We start from the raw sequence: 13,460 nt of genomic DNA, 5'->3' as shown, positions 1-13,460 counted from the left end.
AATACATTCAGGTAAAATTACCATTCTTAGATGTAGGTTTGCACCTATACAGATACTAGTATCGGTGCCACGCATTTTCACGGGTACTTGTACTCATGCAAATGCTCTGATGCTTGACCAGATACCAGGCAAGAGGCCAGTAGCCTTACAGATGAACGGTGCGGTGGTGGGGGTAGTTACAAGCACCAATCTCCCTGTATAGGTTTTCTAACAGCTCATTCTCCTTCTCTACCTCCTGCGACTGTCAGGGAGATTGGTGCTTGTAACTGCCCCCACTGCCACACTGATCATTCCTGATTGTCCCCTATGTCCTCCCCAGGTACCCCTCTGGTTACCCCTCTTCCAGAATCTGTCAGGATGGAGAGCGGAGGATTATCACTGACTCTGTCCATTCATAACTGAGTATAACTGAGCCTCTGTCTCCTGTCCATTCATCTTCCGTGCAGCTGAGGCTGCTGAGAAAGGGACTGGGGAGTCTGTGTCCTCAGTCCCTTTCCCTGTCTCAAAGGGGAGATATCAGGGATCTGTTTAGACCCCTGATACCTCACCAAAGCCCCCCCCAACAGGGTTGATAAAGAAAAAAAAAAGGAAAAATTGTAACAAATAATTATTTAAAAGTCAAATTGTAAAAATAGTACAAAATAAAATTAAAAAAATAAAACACTGACACTGTCCACTTCGCCCCAAAAAAAAAAAAGAAAGCATTGTAAAAGAATAAAAAAAAGTAAAAAAATAATATAGAAAATAAATTGAAATTGTAAAAATTAAAATTGTAAAAAAATAAATAAAATAAAATAAAAAAACACTGACACAGTCCACGCATCATCAGTGCCCATCAGTGTCACCTATCAGTGCCCATCAGTGCTGCATATTAGGGCCACTGTCTCGTATTCTGTATCGGCGAATACTTGAAAAAAAATATCGGCGCTTGTACTCAGTCTTAAAAGTGGTATCGGTGCAACCCTAACTAGATGCGACGGCTGCAATTGTTTTCATTTTTTAGGATTTTTTCCCTCAGTTTTCACCTGGTGATATGGTCAGTAACACAACTCCTGTATTAGATTACCCCGACTCTGGATGAATAAGAACAGGGGGCACAGCAGACAGCAGACTGTCAGTCTGGGGGAGGGGAGAGTTAAATACTAGAAGATTTAAACATATTAATAAACAGAACTCCAGCTCACACATTATAACCAGTTACAGCAAACAGTTTTTCCCTTTGAGGATCAAGGTTTTACATGAAAAAAAGCAATAATTGTAAGTATCCCTGTCAGTGGTAAATAGTTTGTCTCTTCTCTGTTGGAGAGCTTGTTCTTTTGAAAAGCAACAGAATTACTGGCTGGAAGACCAGATGAAAATAAAGAAAGGAAAGCCTAAAAAAAGAAAACTAAATAGCTATCACATCTAAGAATTGGTAAGCTGCAATATAATAAATGTTTGATTTTGGGGTTAATACTGCTTTAAATGTATTTTTTTATATGCAAACAGCGCAAGCATCTGAATTTGACCTGGTAACCAGCCTCTTGCAGTCCCTCTACAGCAGGGCTGGCGTGTGAGAGAAAGAAGCAGCACAAATAGCCAATCACTTCATGAGCTGACAAAAAGCATGCTGATAGGAAGAGAAAGCAGGGCGATATGAAATCATTACTGCGCTGCTGGTTTTGTTATTTATCTTTTAATGGCTATTCACTTTTATCCTGTTATTTTTTATTTTTTTTTGCAGCCTTAATGGCTCACTCTCATTTGGCTGCAGGATTTTTCCACACTAGTCCAGAATTGATTAGTAAAATCTAGCGTTACACAAGTGTCAAAAGGTGAAACGATTGCTCTTTGGTGCCCATCATTCTCCCCCAATTTCCCTTACCAAGTTGCCCTCAACACACACAAGGGTAACATATATAACAGCCGGGGCACATGATTAGAAGAGCAGAATAGCAACACAAACTATTTTTAAGGTAAAGTTTATTCTGCTCAAAGGTTTCATTTGCTGGTTTCTCCACCCTGCATCATTGTCCTGAAGCTCATGGTGCACTGAAAGGAGTGTTAGCAATTTCTGTACGGGAGAGGAGTCTGTACCACTGTGCAGGACTGAAGGTAAGGCTGAAGTTCAGCATTAAGATCCCTATTTTATTATTATTATTATAACTATTTTAAACCTGGCATTGACATAGGGTCAGCAGACCAAAAAAGTAGGATCCCAGAAGATTTGTATTGGAATTCAGGCAGTTCGAGAGTAAAGCCTCGTACATACGGTTCGATTGTTGGCAGGGGATTGTCTGTTGACAGACTGTTGTCCTAAATTCTTACCGTTAGTACGCTACTTTTGACAACTGTTGTACAATTTTCAGCCAACAAATGTTGGATGGCAAGCTAGTAAATCTTCGGTGGACAACGGCTCCACGTCAGATTTTCGTATTGTCAGTACACAAATCCATCACTTAAAAGCCGTAAGTACAAACATGCATGATCGAAAGCAATGCTCACCAAACATGAAATTAGCAGAAGGGGCCCAAAGGGTGGCACTCAAGAGCTGAAATCCCTCGTAGTACATCACAACGTTCGTGTTTGTGGCACAACAATTTTGTAACGTTAGAATGCAAGACAAGATCCTGGCACACGCCCTTTTGACAAAAATCAGACGCTCGGTTGGCCAACAATCATACCGTGTGTACGAAGTTTTCCAGTCTTCATTCAAAAGTCATCAGTTTTATTTTTGGAATGTTTTAGCAAAATCCCTTCCTTTCTCCAACAGTACTGAGTTGGTATAGGTTCCACTTGGCATGTTTGCTGAGTAGGGGGGAGGGGTACTTTGGAGTGTACATAGGACATTGTGGTTTAATGTTGTACATTTGTGTTGCTGTTTTTACACATTTTTATAATAAACACTGAGACTAGGAGGTAGCCTTTGGGTGTGTAGTCTCATTTTTTGTTTTGTTTTGCTGTGACCCTATTCTGTACTAACACATCTTGCCCGTACCTTGGCACCCCTTAATTAACCATCTTTCAGGTTAACTGCAGTGAACGTGTTTCTTCAGTAGTGATGGACGAACTTCCGACGGGACGTTTCGCGAACGCGAAATGCGAACGGACCCAAACGTTCGCGAAACCGACCGTTCGCCGCGGGCCCCATTGACTTCAATGGGAGGCGAACTTTGCAAACCTTCATGTCGAATTTGCGGCCACGTGGTAATTATTAGGGGGTAAAACGTAGTCCCACCATCTGGACAATGACATAATACATGTATGAGGTGAATTTGGGATCGATAACTACAAGCATTTTTATTTTATTTGGGAAATTGTTCTAACAATTCAGGACTATGGAGCTAATGAAGGCAATGGAGGAGAGGGAAGGTCAGGGACCAGGGTAGGCAAAGAAGAGGGTGCAGGAGATGATCACCAGCAGCGTGACATACCGGAATGACACATGCACCGTGATAGAGGCATCTGACAGCAGCACCGTAATACAGAGCACTGACAGCAGCACCGTGACATACAGCGCTGACAGCAGCACCGTGACATACAGCGCTGACAGCAGCACCGTGACATACAGCGCTGACAGCAGCACCGTGACATACAGCGCTGACAGCAGCACCGTGACATACAGCGCTGACAGCAGCACCGTGACATACAGCGCTGACAGCAGCACCGTGACATACAGCGCTGACAGCAGCACCGTGACATACAGCGCTGACAGCAGCACCGTGACATACAGCGCTGACAGCAGCACCGTGACATACAGCGCTGACAGCAGCACCGTGACATACAGCGCTGACAGCAGCACCGTGACATACAGCACTGACAGCAGCACCGTAAGCAGCCCCAGGAGGAAGTCAGCACAGCACAGGGATGGTGTGATCCCCTCATAATAAGAACCCCCAGGAGGAAGTCAGCACAGCACAGGGATAGTGTGATCCCTTCATAATAAGAACCCCCAGGAGGAAGTCAGCACAGCACAGGGATATCATAAGCAGCCCCAGTAGAAATATGACACCGCTCAACCTCTTCAAAGAGGAGGGTAGGGGCATATAGTACGGTGTGCTTTTTTGGGTCAAGGAAGTGAGCCAAATGAATTAAGAAGGTCTGTGTGCTTGATTAAAAAAATAGTTTATAGACATATACATGGTCTACTGGTCACATGTGTTGAATTCCTCCGAGATCCATGCCTCATTCATTTTTAGAAATGTGAGGTAGTTAACACTGTGGTGAGCTAGGCGAGTACGCTTATCGGTCACAATCCCCCCTGCTGCGCTGAACGTCCTTTCGGACAGGACACTGGATGAGGGGCAAGCCAACAGTTCGATTGCAAATTGGGCAAGCTCTGGCCAGAGGTCAAGCCTGCCCACCCAGTAGTCTAGGGGTTCATCACTCCTCAGAGCGTCCACATCGGCCGTTAACCCAATGTAGTCGGACACCTGACGGTCTAGGCGTTCCCTGATGCTGGATCCGGATGACACCTGTCGATGGGTCGGCTGAAAGAATGACCTCATATCCGAAGTCACCAACACATCTTCAAACCGGCCTCTTCTTGCAGGCGCTGTTGGATTGGTACCCGCAAATCCTTCTCTGGGAGTGGGAATTGCTCCTCTGCCAGCGCACGCAAAAGCAGAATGCAGCATTTCTCGAAGCAAGGCCTGGAAGTGCTGCATTCTGACAGCCCTCTGCGACGGCGGTAACATTTCCGCCATTTTGTGTTTGTACCGGGGGTCTAAGTACGTTGCCACCCAGTACTGGTCCTTGACCCTCATGCTTTTTATACGGGGGTCCCTATTAAAACACTGGAGCATGAAGGCCCCCATTTGCACTAAAGTGGAAGCGGTGTGGTGGCCTGGCTCCTGCTCATCATCCAGGATAATGTCGTCCTCTTCATTCTCCTCTCCCCATCCTCGCACAACAGGGATCCCAGAAAGGTTTAAAGCATGCTCTTCTTGCTCCTGCTCATCCGCCCCGGCACCATCCTCCTCTGACTCCTCATCAGACTCCTGTTGTTGACTTGTCTCAGATAGAGTAGCCCCCCCTGGGAATTCATCCAGCATTGCGACTTCCTCATCTTCCCGCTCCTGCTCCTCCACAGCCTGATCAATGACACGACGCAATGCACGCTCCAGAAAGAAGGCATAAGGTACCATGTCACTGATGGCGCCATGGCTGCGACTGACCAGTTTGGTGATCTCCTCAAATGGCCGCAGAAGTCTGCATGTGTCGCGCATGAGCAGCCACTGGCGCGGTGAAAAAAAACCCAGCTCCCCAGAACCGTTTCTTTCGCAGAGTTCATACAGGTAGACGTTAACTGCACGTTTCTGCTGGAGCAGCCTATCAAGCATATAGAAGGTTGAGTTCCATCGCGTCGGGCAATCGCAAATAAGACGTCTGACCGGCAGATGGTGTCGCCGCTGAATGTCAGCAAGGCGAGCCATGGCCGTGTAAGATCTTCTGAAATGGGCCGAGATTTTCCTTGCCTGCCGCAAGATGTCCTGGACCCCAGGGTATTTGACAAGGAATCGCTGCACGACCAAGTTTAAGACGTGTGCCATGCACGGCACGTGCGTGATTTTGCCCTGTTTCAATGCGCTAAGCAGATTGGCACCGTTGTCACACACCACTTTACCAACTGTCAAATTGAGCGGTGTTAGCCACTCATCTGCCTGTGAACGCAAAGCTGAAAGGAGTGCCGGGCCAGTGTGGCTCTTTGCTTCCAGGCACAACAGACGCAGCACGGCATGGCAACGTCTCACCTGGCATGTGGAATAGGTTCTGGGGAGCTTGGGCGGTGCAGTGGAAGAGACGCTAGCAGCGGAAAAGGAGGAGGCAGCTGAGGAGGAGAGGGAGGAGGATGGAGTAGGAGGAGGAGAAGAAGAGTCAGGCCTGCATGCAATCCGTGGCGGTAAAACCAAATCTACACGGGTGCCACGGGTTACATGCTTGACGGCCGTCAGAAGGTTCACCCAGTGGGCAGTAAAACTGATATACCTTCCCTGCCCGTGTTTGCTAGACCACGTGTCTGTGGTCAGATGTATCTTGGCACCGACACTGTGTGCCAGAGATACATTCACTTGCCGCTGAACATGGCCATATAGCTCTGGGATGCCCTTCTCTGAGAAATACTTCCTTCCTGGGACCTTCCATTGTGGTGTTCCAATGGCCACAAATTTGCGAAAGGCCTCCGAGTCCACCAGTTTATATGGCAGTAGTTGGCGGGCTATGAGTTCTGACAAGCCAGCCGCCAACCGTTGGGCAAGAGGGTTATCCGGCATCATCATTTTTTTACGCTCAAACATTAGGCCCACGGAAGCCTGCCTTTTTGCAGAAAAATGTGAGCTTGGCGTGATGGAAGGTGGAGTGGAGGACAATTGTGAGGAGAGAGGAGAAGGAGAAGTAGAAGACGAGGCTGGACGGTGAGAGCCTGCAGTGTGGCTTTGTGTGTTCCGTTGCTCCCACTGGGCTCGGTGATGGCTGCTCATGTGCCTTCTTAAGGCGGTCGTCCCTAGGTGAGTATTGGGCTTACCGCGACTAACGCGTTGACTGCAAAGATTGCAGATGGCAACGCTATTGTCAGCAGCGGACACGTTAAAAAAAGCCCACACTGCGGAGCCATGTGCCGGTGTCCTGGGAGCGCCAGATGTGACCGTACATGGTCGATGACTCGCTCCTGATACATTTGCAGTCTGCTTTGTCCCTGCTGTGCAATGTAAGTCATTGCTGCTTCTCCTCCCTATCTGCTGGTCCATATCTCCCTCTGAACTCCCCTCCTCTTCCTCTCTTGTGGGCACCCACGTGACATCACTAGACACGTCATCATCAACGTCACCTTCCCCACCGCTATAAGTAGAGATCTCGGAGTAGGCAGCAACACCGGGGACCAACCTCCTCCTTGGGCTGATCTGGGTACTGGCGTCAGACTGCTGAGTAGCGCTTGTTGCTACCTCCTCTTCCTGATCCAATACCAAGAGTGGCTGCGCATCAGAAATGTCCTCTTGATATGGATCGGAAAATAATTCCAGTGACTCAAGCGGAAGGTATGTGGTGGTGGTGGTGGTGGTCGTGTTGTTGGTGGTAGTGTCTTTGGGGGTGCACATAGCAGAGAGTGAAGAAGAGGGTGCAGATCGAGAGGATGAGGAGGGTGCAGAAGAGTAAGGCTGAGCGAGCCACTCAACCAAGTCTGGTGCATCCTTTAAAGTAATTGAACGCACCTTCTGCAACTTCCCACTTTGGCTCAAGCCTGTTGCTCCTGCCCTACCCCTACCACCCCTGCGGAAGGGCCTGCCTCTTCCTCTGCATGTCATTTTTTAAATGACCCTGTGACAAAACTCTTAGTCCCTATACCGCTGAAGGACTGCTGCAGTATAGGTGAGCGGTCAGCAGTGGTGCACGTCAACCCTATCTATTGTGGACCTATAGCGGTCCTTACAGAACAGCAGACTGTACCGCACTCAAGCCTATGTACCGTAGCACCCTATACCAAGTTACCAGTCCTTATAAGAACTTTTGTGGACCAAGCAGGTTGTGTATTAGTGTTTAGCAGACTGTACGTCAGTCCCTATACCGCTGAAGGACTGCTGCAGTATAGGGCAGCGGTCAGCAGTGGTGCACGTCAACCCTATCTATTGTGGACCGATAGCGGTCCTTACAGAACAGCAGACTGTACCGCACTCAAGCCTATGTACCGTAGCACCCTATACCAAGTTACCAGTCCTTATAAGAACTTTTGTGGACCAAGCAGGTTGTGTATTAGTGTTTAGCAGACTGTACGTCAGTCCCTATACCGCTGAAGGACTGCTGCAGTATAGGGCAGCGGTCAGCAGTGGTGCACGTCAACCCTATCTATTGTGGACCGATAGCGGTCCTTACAGAACAGCAGACTGTACCGCACTCAAGCCTATGTACCGTAGCACCCTATACCAAGTTACCAGTCCTTATAAGAACTTTTGTGGACCAAGCAGGTTGTGTATTAGTGTTTAGCAGACTGTACGTCAGTCCCTATACCGCTGAAGGACTGCTGCAGTATAGGGCAGCGGTCAGCAGTGGTGCACGTCAACCCTATCTATTGTGGACCGATAGCGGTCCTTACAGAACAGCAGACTGTACCGCACTCAAGCCTATGTACCGTAGCACCCTATACCAAGTTACCAGTCCTTATAAGAACTTTTGTGGAACAAGCAGGTTGTGTGTTAGTGATTAGCAGACTGTACGTCAGTCCCTATACCGCTGAAGGACTGCTGCAGTATAGGTGAGCGGTCAGCAGTGGTGCACGTCAACCCTATCTATTGTGGACCGATAGCGGTCCTTACAGAACAGCAGACTGTACCGCACTCAAGCCTATGTACCGTAGCACCCTATACCAAGTTACCAGTCCTTATAAGAACTTTTGTGGACCAAGCAGGTTGTGTATTAGTGTTTAGCAGACTGTACGTCAGTCCCTATACCGCTGAAGGACTGCTGCAGTATAGGGCAGCGGTCAGCAGTGGTGCACGTCAACCCTATCTATTGTGGACCGATAGCGGTCCTTACAGAACAGCAGACTGTACCGCACTCAAGCCTATGTACCGTAGCACCCTATACCAAGTTACCAGTCCTTATAAGAACTTTTGTGGAACAAGCAGGTTGTGTATTAGTGTTTAGCAGACTGTACGTCAGTCCCTATACCGCTGAAGGACTGCTGCAGTATAGGTGAGCGGTCAGCAGTGGTGCACGTCAACCCTATCTATTGTGGACCGATAGCGGTCCTTACAGAACAGCAGACTGTACCGCACTCAAGCCTATGTACCGTAGCACCCTATACCAAGTTACCAGTCCTTATAAGAACTTTTGTGGAACAAGCAGGTTGTGTGTTAGTGATTAGCAGACTGTACGTCAGTCCCTATACCGCTGAAGGACTGCTGCAGTATAGGTGAGCGGTCAGCAGTGGTGCACGTCAACCCTATCTATTGTGGACCGATAGCGGTCCTTACAGAACAGCAGACTGTACCGCACTCAAGCCTATGTACCGTAGCACCCTATACCAAGTTACCAGTCCTTATAAGAACTTTTGTGGAACAAGCAGGTTGTGTATTAGTGTTTAGCAGACTGTACGTCAGTCCCTATACCGCTGAAGGACTGCTGCAGTATAGGTGAGCGGTCAGCAGTGGTGCACGTCAACCCTATCTATTGTGGACCGATAGCGGTCCTTACAGAACAGCAGACTGTACCGCACTCAAGCCTATGTACCGTAGCACCCTATACCAAGTTACCAGTCCTTATAAGAACTTTTGTGGACCAAGCAGGTTGTGTATTAGTTTTTAGCAGACTGTACGTCAGTCCCTATACCGCTGAAGGACTGCTGCAGTATAGGGCAGCGGTCAGCAGTGGTGCACGTCAACCCTATCTATTGTGGACCGATAGCGGTCCTTACAGAACAGCAGACTGTACCGCACTCAAGCCTATGTACCGTAGCACCCTATACCAAGTTACCAGTCCTTATAAGAACTTTTGTGGAACAAGCAGGTTGTGTGTTAGTGATTAGCAGACTGTACGTCAGTCCCTATACCGCTGAAGGACTGCTGCAGTATAGGGCAGCGGTCAGCAGTGGTGCACGTCAACCCTATCTATTGTGGACCGATAGCGGTCCTTACAGAACAGCAGACTGTACCGCACTCAAGCCTATGTACCGTAGCACCCTATACCAAGTTACCAGTCCTTATAAGAACTTTTGTGGAACAAGTGAGTTGTGAATGTTTAGCAGACTGCAGCAGAAGGGCAGCAGTCAAGTATAATATCCTTTCTATATTTGGAAGAAAGAATATTATACATGTACAAGCCTATTACTGTACCACTGATACCAGTCCTGAAAAGAACCTTTGTGGAACTAATAATAACAGCAAGTCTTTAAAATTACCCTCACTGCCTGACAACACTGCTTCCTTCCTGTCCCTATACAAATTGGCAAAAAAAGAGAACGATTAGTGGTTACTGGAACAGCTCTTTTGTGGACCTTGATAGTAACAGCTAATGATGATGATGATGATGATGATGATGAAAGACTAATCTGGCTGTCCCTGTAGCATACACCGTCCTTTCCCTTTCTCTAAACTAACAAAAGACACTCAGGCTGCTGCAAGAATCAGCAGCACAGCAAACCTATCAACACCTAACACCTATACCAGTCCTGAAAAGAACTTTTGTGTACCAAATAGCTAGTGGTTTATCTCTCCCTACTCCACACAGGAACCTGTCCCTATCTTAACAGAAGAAAGAATGTAAAATGGCCACCGGATCGGGTGTATTTATAGGTTAGGGGGAATGTACAAGTGTCCATGTGCTGTCATGTCTCAATTGGCTGTCCTGTATCACATGATAAACGTGTCACCAAAGGTTAAAGTTCTTGTATACATTAAACACGTAAGTCCGCCGCGGCGAACGACGGAAAAAGGCGTTCGAACGTGCGGACCGCGAATGTCGGAAATTCGCCGCGAAACGACCGCCGGGCGAACCGTTCGGCCATCACTATTCTTCAGAACTAGGGTTGTGTTTTCATATTAGTTGGGAATAGTGTGCTCATGGCTGATTTTGACATCTATAACTCAGTACAAGTGTTTAAAAAAAGGAACTCCAGGAACTGCAGCACTTTAAAAATGTCCTGGCCTATAAATGGGTAACACTAATGAGATTTATGTCACATTTTTATGATCACTATTCCTTTAATGCTGGATCTTCAGGTGCCCAATCCTGCAGCTGCTCTGCTCACCCACCCTCTTTTTACCCATTCACAAAATACAATGTATTCTTTGAATCAGTGGCGGCTGGTGCTCTATTATTTGGTGGGGGGGGGGGGGCACATCAAACAAACCCCCCTGCCAGGTTCACACACTCCATTCAGGTTGTGGCTTCCCCGACCTCTCCTCCTGGCTAATCCGGTCCTATGATCCACCTCTTGGCCCGGGAGCGTGAGGAGAAGCTGGAAGACAATAGCAAATTATGATTTGCTAATGTCACATGTAGGTGGGTTCTGGGGTAGTGCCCTGAGCCCAACCTTTTTGAAGCAAATTAGAGCCTCAGGCTCTAATCCTGTGCTTAAATAAAAACAAACTCATAGAAATCTATGAGTCTGATGCCACGCAAGGAGATTAGGGGGCAGTGCATGGAGATTAGGGGGGCGATAGCTATGCATCCATTATAGACTGGCCGTCGCTACTGTGAATGAACAATGGAGGGGAGGACAGGCAGAGTAGCTGCTGTGTAGCAAAGCTCAACTCTCCTGTCAGAGTGATGGAAGTATAGCGATAGCTGCACTCCTAGTGCTCAGTAAAATTGTAAATAGTCCACCAGGTAGCATACACCTTATTAAGCTTAAAGTGTTACTATATCAGTAAACAGTAAAATATAAGCAGTAAATAATGCTTGTTATACTCACTTTGGAACCTAAGGAGTCAATCCCCTGCATTGTGTAAAAAAGGCTGTTTCATCCTGTCTTCTCTGATCCTCCCCTTCTTCAATAGTCCCGAAATTATCTCCTAATAGAACAGAGCCTTGGGGCAAGGTGCACATGCTCAGATTGGTATGTATTGCTAGAGAGTTTTTTTTCTTTTCTTGGGAGAGTGCATGTGATCAGCACAGGGCCAATTAGCACTGTGCAGACAGAGGGTCAGGCGTCCTGCAGCCTTATAGGACAAACAGGGAGAACAAAAACTCTTCCTACAAGCTTTAACCACATACTCATAGAAGTCACAAGACTGCCTTAATTGCTCATGAGAAAGGTTAGTATTTACTAAAATAATTGCATTTCCATGTTCTGTGTACTGTGGGGACCAGATACACTATATTACCAAAAGTATTGTGACGCCTGCCTTTACACGCACGTGAACTTTAATGGCATCCCAGTCTTCACCTGTAGGGTTCAATATTGAATTGGCCCACCAAGGCCAACTAATGTTGGCCAGTCAAGTTCCTCCACTTCAAACTTGCTCACCCATATCTTTATGGACCTTGCTTTGTGCACTGGTATGCAGTCATGTTGGAACGGGGGCCATCCACAAACTGTTCCCACAAAGTTGGAAGCATGAAATTGTCCAAAATGTCCTGGTATGCTGACGCCTTAAGAGTTCCCTTCACTGGAACTAAGGGGCCAAGCCCAACTCCTGGAAATCAACCCCACACCATAATACCCTCTCCAACAAATGATTGGGACCAGTGCACAAAGCAATGTCCTGACCTCAACCCGATAGAACACCTTTTGGATGAATTAGAGTGGAGACTGCTAGCCAGGCCTTCTCGTCCAACATCAGTGCCTGACCTCACAAATGCGCTTTTGGAAGAATGGTGAAACATTCCCATAGACACACTCCTAAACCTTGTGGACAGCCTTCCTAGAAGAGTTGAAGCTGTTATAGCTTCAAGGGATGGGCCAACTCAATATTGAACCCTACGGACTAAGACTGGGATGCCATTAAAATTCATGGCAGGTGTCCCAATAGTTTTGGTAATATAGTGTATAGGGGTTTTATTAACACTTTAACACCTTTAAACCAGTGTATTTTTTAAAGTTCTGCAATTCCTGGAGTTCTTCTTTAAAAATTGAATTAATACGTATGAATTTAATAATATTTATATATCTAATATGATTTTACAGATTTCAAGTTCTTTGTGTTCTCTGTGCGTCTTACATCAGCAGCCTATCATGTAAAAAAAATGTAGCCCACACCAAAAAAAAGAAAACAATGGAAAAAGTTACAATATACTTACAGTTATACCGAGGGTTGATGTTTTTTCTGGCCTCAAGGCTGTTTACCGTTATTTGGAAGATGATGTTCAGCAACAGGAATGAAAGACTGGTGAAGCATAAGGATTTTAATAACCGTCCTGTATGTCCTGCAAAACAAAGCAAACAGAAATTGATTTTGAGTGGGGAAAGATAGTAATGACAGTTGGTGTAAATTGCATCTTTTCAATTGCAGTCCTCCCAAATATTCCAGGAGGCAGAGTGAGACCATTCCGTCTAACCCTACTATTGGACAATCACGGAACCTCAAGGAGAGACAGGTACTATGAATGTATTCAAAGCCAAAACAAAAATGTACTCTGCTGCAGCTTAACCGTCCTTAATGGCTGCACTTGTTTTTCAGAACTTTTTTTCTCTTTATTTTTACTTGATAATCCTGCAAATTTCACACTTCCTGTCTTAGGGTGGCTATGTTGGCTCCTCCACTGTGTCTATGGAGGCAGCTCTGGATGTTCACCAGGCTGAACTTCAAACATGTCTTCCTTGGTCCATTTTCATTACAAAGGGGGGCAGGGCTATTATTGCTATACAATAAGTAAATAGGATACCTTTGCTCTTGCTATATGTTAAAGCAGTGTTTCAGCTGTAACATTTTTTTTTTTTTTTAAGCCAGCAGCTAAAAAAAAGTAGCTGCTGACTTTTAATAAGGAGACTTACCTTTCCAGGGCGCCTGCGATGTCGGCTGCCAAGGTCGACATGTCCCTTGGCTCTC

General features: G+C 46.6%; 1 protein-coding gene across 7 annotated transcripts in view; it reads right to left on the bottom strand.

The window, feature by feature from the left end:
- PIEZO2 (piezo type mechanosensitive ion channel component 2) overlaps positions 1–13,460 on the bottom strand; it is a 503,501-nt gene that overhangs the window by 247,049 nt on the left and 242,992 nt on the right. For all 7 annotated transcript variants that reach the window (XM_077492436.1, XM_077492435.1, XM_077492439.1 and 4 more), the window contains exon 3: positions 12,712–12,837. In XM_077492436.1, coding sequence (XP_077348562.1) covers positions 12,712–12,837 — 126 coding nt within the window. The remainder of the gene's footprint in view (positions 1–12,711; positions 12,838–13,460) is intronic.

Source organism: Lithobates pipiens, unplaced genomic scaffold, assembly GCF_037356315.1.
Source record: "Lithobates pipiens isolate NorthernLeopardFrog02 unplaced genomic scaffold, aLitPip1_a1.2 Scaffold_19, whole genome shotgun sequence".
Classification (NCBI taxonomy): Eukaryota; Metazoa; Chordata; class Amphibia; order Anura; family Ranidae; genus Lithobates; species Lithobates pipiens.
The sequence above is the reverse complement of the archived record's forward strand: the minus strand, read 5'-3'. Positions and strand labels throughout refer to the sequence as shown.